Below are 17,574 nucleotides of genomic sequence, written 5' to 3' on the forward strand. Positions count from 1 at the left end.
CAATAAATAAAAGCACAGGAAATTGTTCAACTATCAGTAAATGCTAATTCATGTTCCCTGGCATATTAGTTTCTTAAGGCTGCTATAACAAAGTATTAGAGAATGCGTGGCTAAAGACAAGAGAAATTTGTGCTTTTCCAGTCCTGGGGACCAGATGTCTGGGATGCAGGGTCGCAGGGCCGCCCTCCCTCCGGAGGCTCCAGGAGAGGGTCCTTCCTGCCTCTTCCAGCTTCGGGGGCTCCAGGCATCCCTGGGGTGGTGGCTGCATCTCTCCCATCTCTGCCTCCGTCCTCACGTGGCTTCTCCTCTATGTCTGTTTTTCTCTCCTTCTGTTTGTTATAAGGACACTGCCATTGGATTTAGGGCCACCTTCATCTGGGATGACCTCATCTCCATCTTTCACTTAATCGCATCTGCAAAGACCCTATTTCCAAAGAAGGTCCCGTTCCCAGGTTCCAGGGATCAAGTCTTGGACGTGTCTTCTTGGGGGGAACAATTCAACCCACTACAACCTCCATCATCACAGGTATGTTGATAGCATCTACCCTTATGCTCATTGTGTATTTTATTTTTAACAGAGACAAGTAAGTTTCCCAAGGTTACAGAGCTAGAAAATTATGGATGGATTTGCAGGTCGAACCTGGCTGTCTCCTTCCAGCCCCCAGCTCTTGAACACAATTTTGACTTTGCTGCCTCGCTCACTCTATTTCTCCTACTAAAATTTACTTATTTGAATTCCATCCTTTCATGGCTTGAGACTGCTGTGTCCAATCTCCTTTCCTCTTTCCCTCAGTAAGGAAAATTAAGCATCGCTTGACCTGTGGGGGCCAAACTCAGACTATAATGTGGCATCTCCACCACCATCTTTGCTCCACAAAGTCAATATATGTGTGGAACTTTGGAGATGAATTGAAAACCCACCTTTCCCCAACACTCTGAGTCCTTGCTCAGAGATAGATGTCTTTTCTCAAATCCTTGCTGAGCTCAAGTTGGTTTTCTCCCTCTAGGTCTGCCTTGTCTCTGAGACTCATATGATGGGCAATATTTGCATGACAGCCTCCAGGGTCTTGATATAGATATATATCTATATATATATACATACTCATGATGGGAACTTCAGATTTTAGTGCCTCTTGAAGGAACCAAAATTCCCCATCTGGTGAGACCATCATCACTACTGTGAATATAATTTCTCTCCATAACATGAGCTAGAGAGCAAGATGGGTGTTGATTACATTATTGGGACAGCAAGAGTTAGTAAATTCTGCTTCTGCTGCCTTTTCTTATGAGGACCCTATCAACCAGCTTGAACACTCATGCATTCTTCAGGATTATAACCCTGATATTGCTGGAGGATTATAACCCTGATATTGTTTCTGTAGACAGTTCCATTTGTCGTTCCATGGGCACGGGATAAATCTTTGGCACGTAGTCAACACTCTAAAAATATAGGTTGTACCTTTAGCAACTTAGTGGCATGCTTTCTTTTTTGCAAAATGAGGAGGTTGGGCTGGGGACCTGCCAAGATGTCAGATGTCACATCCCAGGTTGCTGCTGAAGGAATGTTCCGGAATCCAGCCCACTCAAGAAAATCCATGCATTTGTCACAGGATGTTGGCTTCAAAACTCTGACTTCCCCTTGGAGCGATTGCTACCAATTTTCTTGCTCTCAAAGTTGTTTCTAGAATTGTGTCTATGAGGAACAGTAGCATTCACACAGCTGCACAAGGTACATCCTCCTACTAGTTACCAATGTTTTCATTAAGAGGGGCATGTTATTATTTTCTGAGTTGAGGTTGTTAGGTGGCTGCAGAATTTTGTGGTTACGTGGTGGGGTGTTTCTTCTTCTGAGTTCCTGTGGTGTAAGCTGGGATGTTGTGGGCAGAGCCTGCACGGCATAGCTTTGGGGGGCCACGGGGAACAGTTCCTCCCAACGCATGCTTGCTCTTGCCCTTTCACTGCTGGATACCTCCGGGTGCAACACCAGCTGATGAAAATCAAAATAAAGTCTGCCAAAAAATCAAATCTAGGAAAGAGCTGGATGCAGTTATTTCAGAAATAAACTGGATTCCTTCCCCCCATAAGAAATAGGAATGAAATAGTACAAATTCTGCCCTCTCTCTCTTCTCACCGAGTCTCAGGTTTACTTAATGTTTTTCATTAACTGTGATGAGGTGGGTCTCATGTTTAGATGGATTGGGTCCTATTTGGGAATGAAAATGCAGAAGTCACCAAATCAAGAGCTGGAATGGGATGACTTGACAACTGGGCTCAGCTGGGACTGTCAACTGGACCACCTCCCTGTGGCTTGGGCTTCCTCCCACTATGCAGCTGGTTTCCATAGGGGAGCATTCTGAGAGAAACAGGAGGAAGTTGCATGGTCTTTTCTAACCCAGTCTTGGAAGTGTCACTTCCATCACGTTCTGTGGTGTTATGGACCAAATTGTGTTCCTTCAAAATTCGTATGTTGATGTCCTGACTCCCAGGACCTCAGAATATGACTGTATTTGGAGACAGGGTCTTTAAAGAGGTGATGAAGGTAAAATGAGGTCACTACCGTGGGTCCTGATCCAATAGGACTGGTGTCCTTACAAAAAGAGGAGATGAGGACGCAGACAAGCACAGAGGGACGACCATGTGAGGACACGGGGAAGATGGCCATCTACACGCCAAGGACAGAGGCCTCAGGAGAAACCAACCCTACCCACACCTTGATCTTGGATTTCCATCCTCCAGGACTGTGAGAAATAAACGTCTGTTGTCTAAGCCCCCCAGTCTATGGTATTTGTAATTAGCAGCCTTGAGCAAACTAAGACACGTGGGATGTGATAAGTCCATCTCACATTGAAAGGGGAGGTGTTTAGACTCTGCTTCTTAATGGAGGAGTGGCAAGACAAGCACCTGGGGTATGACAGACGTCATCGCTGGAAAACAGAATCAGCTGCACTGACTTTGAGATGCCTGTTTCTCAGGGCTAGTTGAAAGACCAGACATCATTTATTTGAAGTACTCTGAGTCTCCTCTGAAATGCATTCGATCAGTTGTCACATACAAGTGAAGCAAGAAGAATCTGCATCTGATTCCCTTGTCTTAATATCACTTTTCTGACTTCTCAAAGCTATTTTGCCACCAACACCCAACCCAGCCCCTAACGCTTCCTGCTTCAGAGTACAGTCAAATGCCATCTGAAGGTTTTACTAAATCTTGATGTACAAACAATGCAGGCCTTGACTTTAGGGCTTCAGGAGAGGTTTTTTTGTATTTATGCTTTAAAATACATTCTAAAAGAAAACGCATACTTTATTGGAAATTCATGAAAAATTGTTTAGGGACTTTCTGTTCTATTTCTCATGTAGAATATGTCCAACTCCATGAATATGGCATTCACTGGATAGAGAAGAATACCTTTGAGAGATGTTCTTGCAAGGCACTGGAAGGCAGCTGACCACAGCAGCCCCAGGTAAGATGGACACTCATCAGGTCGTTCTACAGCACTTGTGTTCTGTCCATCCTTCTGTGGATATCCTTCTTTGGTGTGGGCATTTAATGCATCTTATTGATATATTGACATATTGGGCCAGATAATTTTTTCCTATAGGGGGCTGACCTGTGTACTGTAGGCTGTTGAGCAGCATCCCTGGTCTCTACCTATTAGATGCCAGTAGCATCCTCCACTCCTAGTTGTGACAACCAAAAGAGTCTCCCAACATTGTCCAATGTCACCCGAGGGTGGGCATTTTCTCTGTTTGAGAATCATTGTCTCCCGCACAATATATAATTTATACTCAACATTAATCGTAGACATAATTTTTAGATGTGGGTCTCTACATATGTGTTTGGATAGATAAATAGATGCTAAATAGGTGATAGATGATAGATGGATAATAGATAGATCATAGAAAGATGGATATGTAGATACATAGAAAGAAAGAAATCATATATTAGACATACATTCATAGACAGAGAGGCCCAAATTTGTCTTTTTGAATTTGGCTAAAATCTCCATTTAAAGAAAACACCCCTAATATTGATTTTTCCCCATTTAATCTTAAAAGAAATAATAATCTTACGAAGTTAGCAAGTGTTCAGGAATCTGTCAAGAACAGATTATTATGGGTTATTATTATGGGTGTTATGACAATGATACCCAATGAAGCAATTTATAATTAAAGCGTGTAGTAGAGATCTCAAACCCACATGCTTTGTGAATTCTCAAGTCTGTCTTGTTACCCCATGAAAGAAACTCCACTCAGGGATGCTGAGCTTATATTTATATAGAAAATAATAGAGCAAGAAATACAATAGAGAGATCATCGTCAGAAAAAAAGTGTCGTTTTTTTAAAAAAATTGTAAAAGCTTTATAAGCATAAGGCGTTTTTTTTTAAAATCTATTTTTATTTGCACCTATTTTGGTAGCATGATAACGGCATTATATATATGGGAATTACTTGCATTTGCAAGGCGTTCTTAGAGAAGAACTTTACCTCTGAAGCCATCTCAACCTTGTTTTAATAATTCCTTAAAATGTCTTCGGACTAATGCAGAAGCTAAGATCACGTCTTTGAGAAAGCATTGCCCATGGCAGCGCTCCTGCAGCTTCAAAACCTCAAAAGTCCTCTTTCCAATGTAACAATTCCCTCCAAATAAATCTGCCTCAGTGGTGAAATAACTGCGTATAAATGAGCAGCTTAAAATTAGGTTGAAGTGAGATGAGGATTGCTCTTTAAAATATTGAGACCATGATGCTGAAATTTTATGGTTAACACTGAAAATCTTTTGAGCTGATTACTCCTATTGCGTCCATAGACACATCAGTCTTGTTTTGCTCATGTGTGTGTGTTTTTTAAATTGAGCAATCAAGACTTCAGTGAGAGGAGGAAAAAAAATCGTTCATCCCATGGAGTTCTGATCTTGTCTGTATGAGACTTCACTGGGAGAGTCTGTCCTGTTCCTGGGCATTGAGAAGGTTTATGTCAGCAGTGTTTACTATTACTAATGCTATTGCTTATCTCAGGGTGATTCAGATGGGGAAATTCAGGGTCATGTATGTCATTCATCTTTCTTCTATTGACTTGGAGGTCCTTGCAACACACAGCCTTAAAACAAGTTGGACAACCATCCCCCAGTTCTACACACGTAGCAACATTGCTGCCTATAATAAGTCCATTTAATATTTTGTTGAAACATAGTGTTTAAAAGGAAGAAGAACAAGGCTTATGAATTCAGCGATGAATGATGGTTATGATGTTGATAATTGTTACAGAATACTTTTAAATTGTAAAACAATGTGTAATTAAAGTCTGCACCATTTAAGTTGACTTTTATTAGGACAAGAGTAAGTCAGGTGAGCAGTATCATAAGTATAGAATTAACAGCTAAAATTAATACTACTTCCTTGATTTAAGAAGAAGGGATAAAATGTACTGTTATTTTAACACAGAGTTTAGTCATCATCCTCTCAATGTTCTTGAGATTGCTGGAACTGCAGGCTTCATTCAATCTTTTCTTAAATATTCTGTGATTCTACTAAGGGATATGATCATTTATTTTTTCATAGAGAAATACGCTCTCAAGATTTACTGTGGACACACTTGTCCATATTATAAAACCATATTTGCAAACTCACATGCATTTCTAAAATATATTTGTGAAATTTGCATGGAACAAGTTTTTTCAAACAAATCAAGCAAAAACACATCTAAATTGTACCTGCTTAAGAATTAAAATCTTAAGCATTTTTGTATGCTCTGTTCAAAAGTCATTTCGTGGTTCAAATGTTGTCTTTGTTTTCTGGCGAGTGATAGAGAAAATTACACTAACTTTTTATCTCTGGACAAGATGGTCTTAAATATAGCATGTAGCCAAGAGAAGTGAGCACAAAGAAATCGCAGACTGCTCATTTTCCCATGAATTACAGGGATTTTACTGCATGTGAAATCTCCGTCTTCTAACCTTGGTGCTACGGACATTTGGGACTGGAGGACTCTCTGTGAGGGGCCTGTCCTGTGCACTGTAGGGTGTTGACCAGTATCCATGGTCTCCCCTCACTAGATGCCAGGAGCTGCTTCCTCAAGGTGTGACAACCAAAATGTCCCCAGACATTGCCAAGTGTCCCTGGGGGCAAAATGAAGCTGGTTGTGAATAATTACTCTAAGAGAGAAATAAAAACAATATACAAAATATCTGAAAATCATAAAGTCTAATCTTAGCTGGGCTCACTTCCCAGCTGGGCTGGACTCCAAGTTTCTGATTGGATTCATGTGTCTTTATGCTGGGACCCAGGGTGAGGGGCAGCAGACACTGAGTGCACGCTCCTCTTTGACAGATAATGGGAGCAAAGAGGACAAGCCAAAGCAAGCAGCCACATTTATAACCCACATGGTGTAGTCTGTTCAAATTTTTCGGCCATAGGCAGTAACGTGTTCAAACCCAGTATAGTGGGGCAGAAATATCTGCTCTGCCTCCTTTCATGGGAGATCGTGCAAAGTCCTGTGGCAAAAGGTATAGACGTGTGATTCTATAAAAAGAAGAGAGTCGAGAATTGGGAACAATTATGCAGTCTCCCCTTCTCACCAAGGAGTGCTCAGTAACTATCAATCAAATTAAAATAGAAATTAATCGCAGAATGAGTCTGTGAAGGAGTGGGTGAATGGGGGGAAGCAGTCATATTGGAAACGTCAAGAAAGGCACATTTATGCCCTATGCTAGAAGCCCATCTCATGCTTTTGTTTATTTATAGTTTTAGCTTTTTTAAAGCTTTCTTGAAAAACAGCTTTATCTAGATAAAATTTGCATACCATACAGTTCACCTATTTGAAGTGTGCAATCTAATGGTTTTTAGTATATTCACAGATATGTGCAATCATCACCACAGTCAACTCTAGAACATTTTCATTGCCTCGAAAAGAAACCCTATACCCTTTAGCTGTAATCTCCTAATCCTCCGAGACCTAGGTAACCGGTAATCTACTTTCTGTCTCTATAGATTTTCCTATTCTGGACTTTCGTATGAATAGACTTCCATAATATGGGGTGTTTTGTGTCTGGCTTCTTTCGTTGAGCATAAGGTTTTCAAGGTTTCATCCATGCTGTAGCATGTATCAGAACTTCATTTCTTTTTATGGCCAAATACTATTCCATTACAGGGGAAGATTACCTTCTGTTTATCCATTCGTCTATGCATGGACACTTGGGCTGTTTCCACCTTTTGACTATTAAGCATAGTGCTGCTATGAACATGTGCGGACAAGTTTTTGCATTGACATACGTTTTCATTTCCCTTGGGTTTATACCTGGGAATGCAATCGCTGGATCACAAGGTTTTTGACAGCATAGGTAATCTTTTCTATGACCTGAGAGGGGCTGTTCCTTTCAGAATTGGAAGAGGAATGTTTCAAGAAGTGCTGTGGATAAAATACATCTTGGTGGCAACTGGGGATTGCCAGCTTTGGGCCGTGGCTTTCTTAGGTATAGGACTCATGTCTTTTATCTGGGAGAGGTGGTGTTCTTAGGGACGTTTAAGCAATATGCCAAGTTCCTTTTCTTTTACGCTGGGCTGTGTGTCAGGGGAGGAAGAATAAAAAGCAGGTGTAGTGTTCGCCAAGACTGAGGTGTGAAGTCAGGAAGGCCTTGCATGCAGGGGGTGGGCAAAAATAGATTAGGCAGAGCATGCTCAATGCCCAGGGTTAGACTTGGCCAATAACGAGAAATGGAGTAGAAAGGTACAAGAGAAATTAAACCAACGGAGTAGAGGAAAAGGTCGGGGCACCAGCACCAAGAAGAGAGCTTGGCTTAATCTCTGGCCTCGGATGGGTTTGGGCATGACCCTCCCAAGGGGAAGATGCTGAGGGAAACCTGGTTGCAGGTGCAGGTGCAGTGCTGTCATGCAGAAGCTTTTGCAAACGCTTCACCAAAATGCAATGCGGAAATCTAGACGCCATCCATTGGCAGACTTTTAGTATGCCTGTGTTTCTATTTCTGCACCTGCACATCCATCATAGTAATTTTGCCTTTCTTCGTGATTAGGAGAAAGAGATGATGGGTCTGAATACCAAGGCTGCTCATTGGAAATGCTCTGGGCTTCCTCCTCCTTTACTGGATGTCACACTCAGCATCCTTTCGACAGTGGTTTGAAATCAGTTACTCTCCCAGAACTCATAACCTCAGGATTCACTTAGACAGAGAAGGGATGCAGGAAGCATTGGGAAAAGAGCCAATGCTTCAAAGGAATTTTGTGCTTTTGTGGGCTCAGCAGCCCTCCAACCAGGGACCGTTATTCTCAAGTTATTGACAAGTTGGGAAACTGATGCTTAGATTACTTGTCAACCTCAGACCCGGTGAAGGGTGTGGGTCGTGTTGAGACCAGGCTTTCCAACTTCCAAACCACAATGACGTGAACAAAACAGGTTATAACACCACGTCCTGCAGATGGAGAGTATCTAAGCCTGTGCAATTTTTAATTCTCACATTTAACTCTTTCGGCTTTATTTTGCACCCATTCTGATCCAATGTTTGTTTCTTGCCTGAGAAGAGCCCCTAATTAAACCCACAAAGGGCTGTGGGTAGCTTTGTGCTTTCTCATGTTCCTGCTAGACGAAAACACCTGGGAGCTTGTTAAATATAGCCACACCCCAGGAGGTTCAAATTCCGCAGATTTGGGGTGGGGCCCAGGCAGCTGTGTTTAACAAGCTCCCCGGGTGAGTCTCAAACACACAGAAGTGTATGAAACCGCCAAATTAGGCAACTGTCGAGTTGCTTTGCATTTAGGTTTGGGACATTTTACTGTGGAAAGAGCTTCTGGAACGTGGTTTGCTCATGGGCCCCCCTCTTTATTTTGGTGTCAGGGCTTTCTTTATGAAGGCTTATGTTTTGGGCTGAATTGTGCCTTCCCCACCCCCAAATTTGTATGTTCAGTACTAACCTCCAGAATCTCAGAATGCACCTTATTTGGAAACAGCGTCGTTGCAGATGTAGTTAGTTAAGATGAGGTCATTAGGGTGGGCCCTAATGCTATGGGACTGGTGCCCTTATGAAAAGAGGCACATGGGTCACAGACATGCACAGACAGGGAGAAGCCCATGGAAAGATGAAGGAGGAGACTGGGATTCTGCCTCTACAAGCCAAGCGACGACGCCGAGGATTGCCGACACCCACCAGAAGCTGGGGGCCAGGCAGGGAACAGAGACTGGCCTAGAGCCTTTAAAGGGAACCAACCCTGCCCACACCTTGATTTCACACTTCTGGTCTTCAGAACTGTAAGAGAGCAAATTTGTATTGTGTAAGCCAACCAGTCTGTGGTACTTTGTCATGGCAGCCCCAGGCCACTAATATAGTTTATTAGTGCAAAAGCAGATACGCTGAATGGCTTTTAGAACTGGGGGCAGGGGCATCTTGAGGTGCAACTAATTGGGAAAGATAGAGGTGCAGAAGGTAGAGAGGGCAGCTGGGGGTGTCTTCAGGCATGGGATGCTAGAGATACAAGAGATGAACTACACGGGAGACATGAAGAAAATGAGAATGAAGAGGGTGAGATTCAGAACTAAGTGGGACCTAGATTCCACAGTCCTTGCTGGATGCTAGTTTTCTGGGAAGCTGGGGATCCCATGGAGATGGTTGTGGGCGTGGTGGGGAATTTTAGGCTCTAGGTCAGCTCAGATGTGTGACGGGGCCAAGGCTGTCTGTCTGGGTGTGTGAGGATCTCTCCTTCTCTTTGTGCCTCTCCCTCTCCCCTGCCATCATCTGGACCTAGCCCTCTGCATCTCTGTCTTTCTCCTTGTATCACCTTCCTTAATATCTGGACAGCCTGGTGTTAACATGACGAGGAGCTGCTTTCCACTTTGGTTTCTAGACTTTCTGGTCCTGTGCATGATGAATCAAGCACAGAACCTCGCTGTTCCAATCATCAGTGACTCTCAAAGTCATCCTGGACCAGCACCACTGCACTGACTAGGGATTTGCTCAAAATGCAGAATCTTTGGTCCATCCCAGACATGCTGAATGGGAATCCCTGGGAGCAGGGCTGTGTTCAACAAGGCTTCCAGGAGATTCCAAAGCACGTTCAAGGGTGAGAGCTCAGGGTACTCCCGTGGAAGCGAGGAGATGGAGTAGGGTTTCTTCTTCATGGAGACCCCCAAGGTTTACTGCCTGAATCCCTGGGAGGATGGTGCCCTTCTCCTGGAGCAGCAACCTAAGGTTGATATATGATGAGCAAAATACATGCCAGTCTGAGCACCACTGCAGCCCACCCCTTGGTGATGGCCGTGGGCTGGATGCTGTGAAAGATGACATGAGTGGAGCCATATTAAAACAGAGCTGGAGCAGCCATTTCAGAGGAACTATCTTGCACGTCTTCTTTCCTTTATCTTCCAAACTTTACCAAACCACCAACATTCCAAGAAGTCAGTAAGAATGAGAATATCCTGTTTACAAGGACTGATGGAACTAGACTTTGCTGATGACTGAGGTGCTATCCAATCAATGAAGTACAAGTCTAGCCTTGGGCCTGATGACCAAACCTGAAGCCAATCTATGAAGTACAAACCCAGCCTCACCTCATGGAACACCAATGAACTCTTCTTTAATACAACTTACCTCATCTTCCTCCCTCTCTCCCCTAAAAACCCTGTGTCCCTCTCCAGAATCAGGACACCATTTGAGTTTCTACTCAAAGATGTGTGTGCTGAACTGCAATTCTTGAGACCCCCAAATAAACTTTTTGCTTCTCTGGCAGTTTATGTCTTGTATTTGTTGACAACCCTGAGGCCTAGGCTGGTGCAACATTCATTCCTTTGGAGTCAGTTTACAGGAGGGCGTGGGGCTCTGTCAAGGCTGCTAAGACTCAGAGGCTTCTGCCTGTTGGGAGAAAAGTTAGAGCTCATTTCTGTTGGACTCAAAACCAGACTCTTCTAGGCTTTCACAGGGGTTCTCAGTCAGGGGTGATTCTGTCCTGTGGACAACACTTGGCAATGTCTGGAGGCATTTTTGATTGTCAAAATTAAGGAGATGGGACTACTGGCATGGAGTGAGGCCAGGGTGCTATTGCATTAGTTTCCTAGGGCCACCATAACAAATGACCATCCTCTCCTGGTCCTGGAGACCAGATGTCTGAGATGAAGGGGTCGTGGGGCCGAACTCCCTCTGGAGGCTTCAGGGGAGGGTCCCTCCTGCCTCTTCCAGCTTCTGCGTCTCCAGGCGTCCCTGGGCTGGTGGCCACCTCCCTCCCATCTCTGCCTCCATCTTCATGTGGCTTCTCCTCTGTGTCTGTGTCTCTCCTCTTCTGTCTCTGATTAAGGACACTTGTCATTGGATTTAGGGCCACTCCCATCCAGGATGGTCTGATCACAGATCTTTCACTTAATTAGGTCTGCAAAGACCCTGTTTCCAAATATGGTCCCATTCACAAGTTCAGGGTGGACATACATTTTGGGGGCTACCATTCAACCCACCACAGGGGCCACCTTAGAATTCTGCCAACCACACCCACTCTTTTCAATGTTTTTCCTAACAAGGAGAGACAGAAGTTTACCTGCAAGATTCGCTTTCCATGAGAATACAATACATGGATGGCTTCTTCAGACAGCCTCAGATCAAATCGGACCTCTGAAACATTGACAATTTGCCTATTTCTAACCAACCAAACAGTTACTTCCACAAAAGTCTTTTCCATCTGCTGATTTGGTTTTTTCCCGTTCTGTATTTTTGGGGGAAGTCTCCTCTGAGCTGCGTTTCGCTGCTTATGTACTTTCTTTATTTTGAAAGGACCATGTGTGAAACGAACTTCCAGTGGATGAGGGGAGGATGTATTTAGCATCTAGATTTTCCAGAAAATCAGCTCTCTTCTGTGTCACCCAGCCCTGCCAAGCAATTACATGGTTTTAATACAGATTTGAACGGTTGCTATAATTATGCTAACCGTCTAATCCAATGCATAATAAAAGTGCCATTACGAGCCTAATTACTATATAATCAGAAGTTTTCCAGCTAATGGGACCACGTTCTTTGCAAGGCAAGGAATGTGTGCTGTTTCCATGCATTAGCAAAGTAATTATAGTGTTGTAAAAAAACTATAGTGGTTTGTAAAAAAAAATTTTTTTTTTTTTAGTTTAGGTACCCTTTATTGAATAGAATTTTCTTTCTTGATGAGAACATGCATTTAAGTCTCCAAGAGGAGCCTTGAGTGCGTTCGATGAGGCATTCTGTTTTCATTGCATATGTTTGTCTCAAGGAGAGGGGAAGACACCAGCTCAACTGTTAAAAGTGTTTCTTCATCGGAAATATTAGGAATGAGACATCTTTCACGGAAATGTCTTGAGACTTAAACAATATATGTAAATGCATTTTGTCAACGAATGCTCAAAATTTAGTTATTATTAGTGTGTGGATTATTGCGATAAACAGAAACTGAGTGAGCTAAACTGGCTGGTCAAATGGCTCATGGTGTCATCTGGCTTGAGTAGGGCTGAGGTTTGTGGAGCCTGAAATGACCTCCTTTGGGGTCGTCTGTGGGGGTTCCAGCATCTTCCAGAAGGTGCCAGTTGAGATAAAAACATATGTGAGAAAGGAAAAGTGAAACCATCAGAATTCATTATTTTTATTTTATTATTTATTATTTTAACTTTATTATTGCTTACTAGAACAAGTAGATGTCCCTTAGGAAAAATAAAGGCTCTAGATCTTTTTAACGGCTTTATTACACAGACTAGATTGATGCATGAACGTTGTAGCCTGAAAGAATGAGTGCGCAGACAGTGGCTAAGGAATAATGGCCGGGAGAAGGATAAAGCAGTTGTGACTTATCTGTTTGCTGCTGTGTGAATGATGGATGTGGTGGAATGTTGGAGGAGCACAGGTGTTGACAGAGGAGTTGACCTTCTCTTGGTTAGTAGACTTTGGACCAGTGTTTCTCAACTGGGGGATGTCTTTGCCCCCTTGGGAACATTTGGCAATGTCTGGAGACACGTTTCGTTGTCACCCTTGAGGGGTGGAAAAGAGGGAGAGATGGAGACAGAGTCTGAGAGTACCCATGACTTTTCCTCCACTATTTTAACCATTATGAAGTATATAATTCAGTGGCATTTGGCACATTCATGATGTTGTGTAACCACCACTTCTATCTAGTTCCAGAACATTTCATCACCCCAAAAGGAGACCCCCATGCACATTAAGCAGTCGCTCCCCCTTCCGCCTCCTCGAAGCCCCGAGTGACCACTCACCTGCGTTTGCCTCTTCTGGACGTTTTGAATCAATGCAGTCATAGGCTATGTGACCTTTTGTCTTTTATCTTTCTGGATCTGAGTTTCCTGGGGCCGCAGTCACAAAGTACCACTGACTTGGGGGCTTAAAAGAAGAGAAAGTTATTCTCTCACACTTCTGGATGCTAGAAGTCCAAAATCAACGTGTGGGGAGGTCCATGCTCTTTCTGAGCGTTCTAGGATGGGGGGATGCTTCCTTGTCTATGCCCATCTTCTGGTGGCTTGCCGGCAGTCTTTGGCGTTCCTTGCTTTGTGACTGCGTCGCTCCAATCTCTGCCTCCATCAGCACATGGTTTTCTCTCTGTATGTGTCTTCCTATAAGGACACAAGTCATATTGGACTAGGGCCTCTCTGCTCCACTCAGTAGGACTTCATCTTAACTTGATTGCATCTGCCAAGACCCTAGATCCAAATAAGGTCCCATTCTGAGGTACCGGGTTAGGACGGCAGCATATCTTTTTTGGGGGGTGGGAGGCACAGTTGAACCCACCACAATAGAAGTGTTGAAAATTCAGTGGTGATGATTGATACTGGTTTTTAAAGAAAAACGATATTAAACTTGTATTTCTAGTTTTGGTACTTAGTGAAATGGAACTCTTCCAGCAGGTCAGAACATTTTACAGCTTCTGTGTGACCAGTTCCTTGCATTTATAGATGGTTTTGTTTTAAGTAAACGAAAAGGGACAAGAAGCTTAAATAACCTACAGATTGAAGTTTATATGATACAACATTAATCATGTGTGGATAAATATTTGTAAACATGATATTAGGATTAACATCTCTTCAACAAGCATTGACCGAGTGCCAACTGTGGGCACAGAGCTGGACTCAAGAGCCATGAAGAACACAAGGTGGGGTGCTGTTTCTCAACTAAAAGACATTCTGATTCCTGGCATGATTATCTGTGATCCAACAGCACTCAGGCACCATTGCCACTTCACCAGCCATACTATTTTAATGCAATCTTTTAAAAAAATCAAAAACTGCAAAAAAATTATAAGTGCGTGATGAGCTACAAGTCAGCATTTTAAAGAAAGACAGGATCAGTATGCACAGATGATGCTCAACCAGGCTAGTTCATCCTCTGCCTTCCTCCTGCAGGGAAGGCAAACCAGGGGTGCTCTCAGGCTGAGGACCCTCCTTCCCGAAACATCAATCCAAAAGACTCAAGGAAACTTTGGAGGAGCCCAGGTCCAGCTGTCTTTTAGTGCTCTCTGGAGACCCAGACCACTTCCTTATCACCCTCTGCCCCAGCTGCTCCCCTTTCAAAGGCAGCAAAGAGCATGCACCCCTCTCCTCCACCCAGAGGAAGCATCCTCCGTGAGTCATTTAATCCACGTGTGCAAAAATACAGGCATGAGGGCTAATTCCCTTTGGAATGCTTTCCCACATGGGTCTTGTTTTTGCTATTTCGGGACACCTAGCCTTGTGGTTGCAGATGGGTTTGGCACAGGCTGAAGGCACAGAGGTCCATCTGCCAGCTTCTTTCGTCATCCAATGACAGACGTCTCCCTTAAGGGACTGAGGGCATCTTGTCCCTGCTTCCAGCGCCCGTGCATGGATGTTTCCCTAAGAGAGTAACAAAGTGTCTGTTCTTTCCAGATTCACCGCAGAGAAGGTAGAACAGAGTGGCCTTCACATGGCGTGAATGTTTATCTTTGGTACCCGACACGCTGTTGTGTTTACACAGACAATCTCGGTTTCCCAAGGAAATATTTGCAAGTCCTATTTTTGACTACTGGGGATGCACATCCACAGTTTAGAAGCTGTGAGATGCATCCGATGTGCCTTGAGAGGGTACATTGAAAGCTGTACAGTGTTTGTGCCAGAAAAGAAGAAATGGCACAGATAAATGAGCTAAGTGTCCAACTGAAGAAGTCAGAAAAAGAACAGAGTACACACAGAGAAAAGCAGGAGGCAAGAAATGAAAACCAGCAGTGTTTATTATGTTAGAAAAAAATGACATAGAGAGGATCAATGTAGCCAAAATTAGAAGCACTTTAAAAATGTTAAATCAAGTTAGTTTTATTTTTAATTTAATATTAGTAATTTTATGAAATTTAAAATTATTTATAAAAATAATTTAAAAATTATTACGTTCATTTTAAAACAGTTTAATTTTTGTAAAATTGGTTTTGTTTTCAATTTTACCTTTCACACATTAATTTAATTTAATTTTTTGAGGAAGATTAGCCCTGAGCTAACTGCTGCCAATCCTCCTCTTTTTGATGAGGAAGACTGGCCCTGAGCTAACATCCGTACCCACCTTCCTCTACTTTATATGTGGGATGCCTGCCACAGCATGGCATGCCACGCAGTGCCATGTCCACACCCAGGATCCGAACCAGCAAACCCCGGACCACAGAAGCGGAATGAGCGCACTTAACCGCTATGCCACCGGGCCGGCCCCTAATTTTATTTTAAATAAAATTTCACTTTGTAATAAAATTAAAATACACTAAATAAAATTTAAAAAATACACTAAAAAAATAAAATAAAAATAAAATAGAATCAAAAAGATTCTGGTAAGATTGAAAATAAAAAGAAAATACAATGTGCCAATGAATAATGCTAAGAATATAAAGGAGATGTAATGTCTTACAAAGAAAATGAGGTAATATTATGAATAACTTTGTCCTGGTACATATATAAAAAAGTTGGACATAATGGGTTCATTCACAGAACAAATATTTTACCAAAACTGACTCAAGTACATATGTAAGACATGAAAGTATTATAGAAAGTTAATACATTCTCACCAAGAAAATGCTATGCCAAAGTGATTTCATTAGGTAACTGGAAATTTCAGTATTATCTAAACTACTCTAGACAATAGAAAAAGAAGCAGCACCTCCAAAGTATTTTATGAGGTCACTAATATTTTTAGATAAAAAGCCAATAACGAAAGCAGAGGAAGGAAAATTACAGACCCATCACGCTCGTTGTGAGCAAAATTGAGAATTTCAAAGCAAAGCATTAGAAAAACAAATTAAGTAAGCTATTAAAAGAGTTTGGTTTATGTCGGGAAAGCACAGTTCAACATTAATGTATGATTGTACATTAAATATGACCATCTTAAACGAGAGAACAAAAAAAAATAAAAACAAATGTTTCTTCTATGAATTGATGCAGAAGATAACTGATAAAATTCAGCATCCATTCCTGATTTAACAAACTGGGAGTAAATCAGAGCTTCCTTCATCCAACGAAGGCGTTCTATAAAACAGCTTATTGCACATCATACTAAACATTGAAATTTTGAAAGCAGTGTCCTTAAAATCAGGAGCAATTCAAGGATAACTTATCAGTATTTCTATCTCACATTGTCCGGGAGGTTTTAGTCAGTACAATCAGACAAGAAGAAGAAAAAAAACGAATGAGAACTGAAAAAAAGATAATCATATTATTTGCTGATGGTATTTTACATGTATATATATAAAACATATCCCCCCCCAAAAAAAACTTCTAGGTAGAGCATGGAATTAATGAGTTTAGCCTATTGCTACTTATTTTCAAAGTCAATTTCATTTCAACACACCAGCACAAGAATATTTAATAATATAATAAAATATAAACCATTCATAATAAGGAAAAGTAAGGTCTCTGGGATTGCTCTACCAAAAGAAATGCAGATTTGAGGACCATCTAGCCTGGGAGAGTCCCTTTCACAAAGGAATGGAGCCCTCCAAAGAAGTGAGGATGTGCAGAATGGTTGTATACCATCAAAGAGAGTGTTTCACATATGATTGGAATGTCCCTTTTACAACAGTCGCCAGATCGTCCTGTCAGCACAGTGATTCACACAGCAATTGATGAACACAGCAGGTAGCAGATCTGTGGTCTGGAGCTGGGTGGTCACAGCAGGTCGGCAATCAATTCGTAGCCTAGGGAGAGATGCTTGTCTTTAAGGAAATGCCAATGTGGGGGAAGTTACATCTTTCTTACAGGGCATTGTTCTTGTCGTTGGGACACAGTAAATATTTAAAGCAGATACACAATGCGTGCTCAAAGGCCACGTCTGGCCCTTTTGGAAAAACAAGGTCAGGCCGAATTAGTTTTACACAATATAGCTTCCTCATATACCCCAATATATCCTATTGCTCATCATTTATTTATCAAACATCTATGGTACCCCTCAGGTACCTGGCTTCAATCCCACTGACTTTTTTCCCTTCCTCATTCTTGTCGGAAGTGGGGTGTCAATCCTGCTGGCTACTTCCTAGGGGCGAAAGGGGGTGAAGATGGGGAAACTGAGGAAGGAAATTGTTTTTTCAACCTGAGATTGAAAATACTCTCGGGTACCGGGCTATATTTTGCATTTTGC

The 17,574-nt window shown here is 42.3% G+C and overlaps 1 protein-coding gene across 1 annotated transcript in view; it reads left to right on the forward strand.

The window, feature by feature from the left end:
• LOC103556800 (uncharacterized) overlaps positions 1-17,574 on the forward strand; it is a 205,919-nt gene that overhangs the window by 15,140 nt on the left and 173,205 nt on the right. The window contains exons 3-4 of the mRNA XM_070604007.1: positions 344-526; positions 3,357-3,460. Of these exons, the coding sequence (XP_070460108.1) occupies positions 344-526; positions 3,357-3,395 (222 nt within the window). The 3' untranslated portion in view covers positions 3,396-3,460. The remainder of the gene's footprint in view (positions 1-343; positions 527-3,356; positions 3,461-17,574) is intronic.

The sequence above is a fragment of the Equus przewalskii genome, chromosome X, assembly GCF_037783145.1.
Source record: "Equus przewalskii isolate Varuska chromosome X, EquPr2, whole genome shotgun sequence".
Lineage (NCBI taxonomy): Eukaryota > Metazoa > Chordata > Mammalia > Perissodactyla > Equidae > Equus > Equus przewalskii.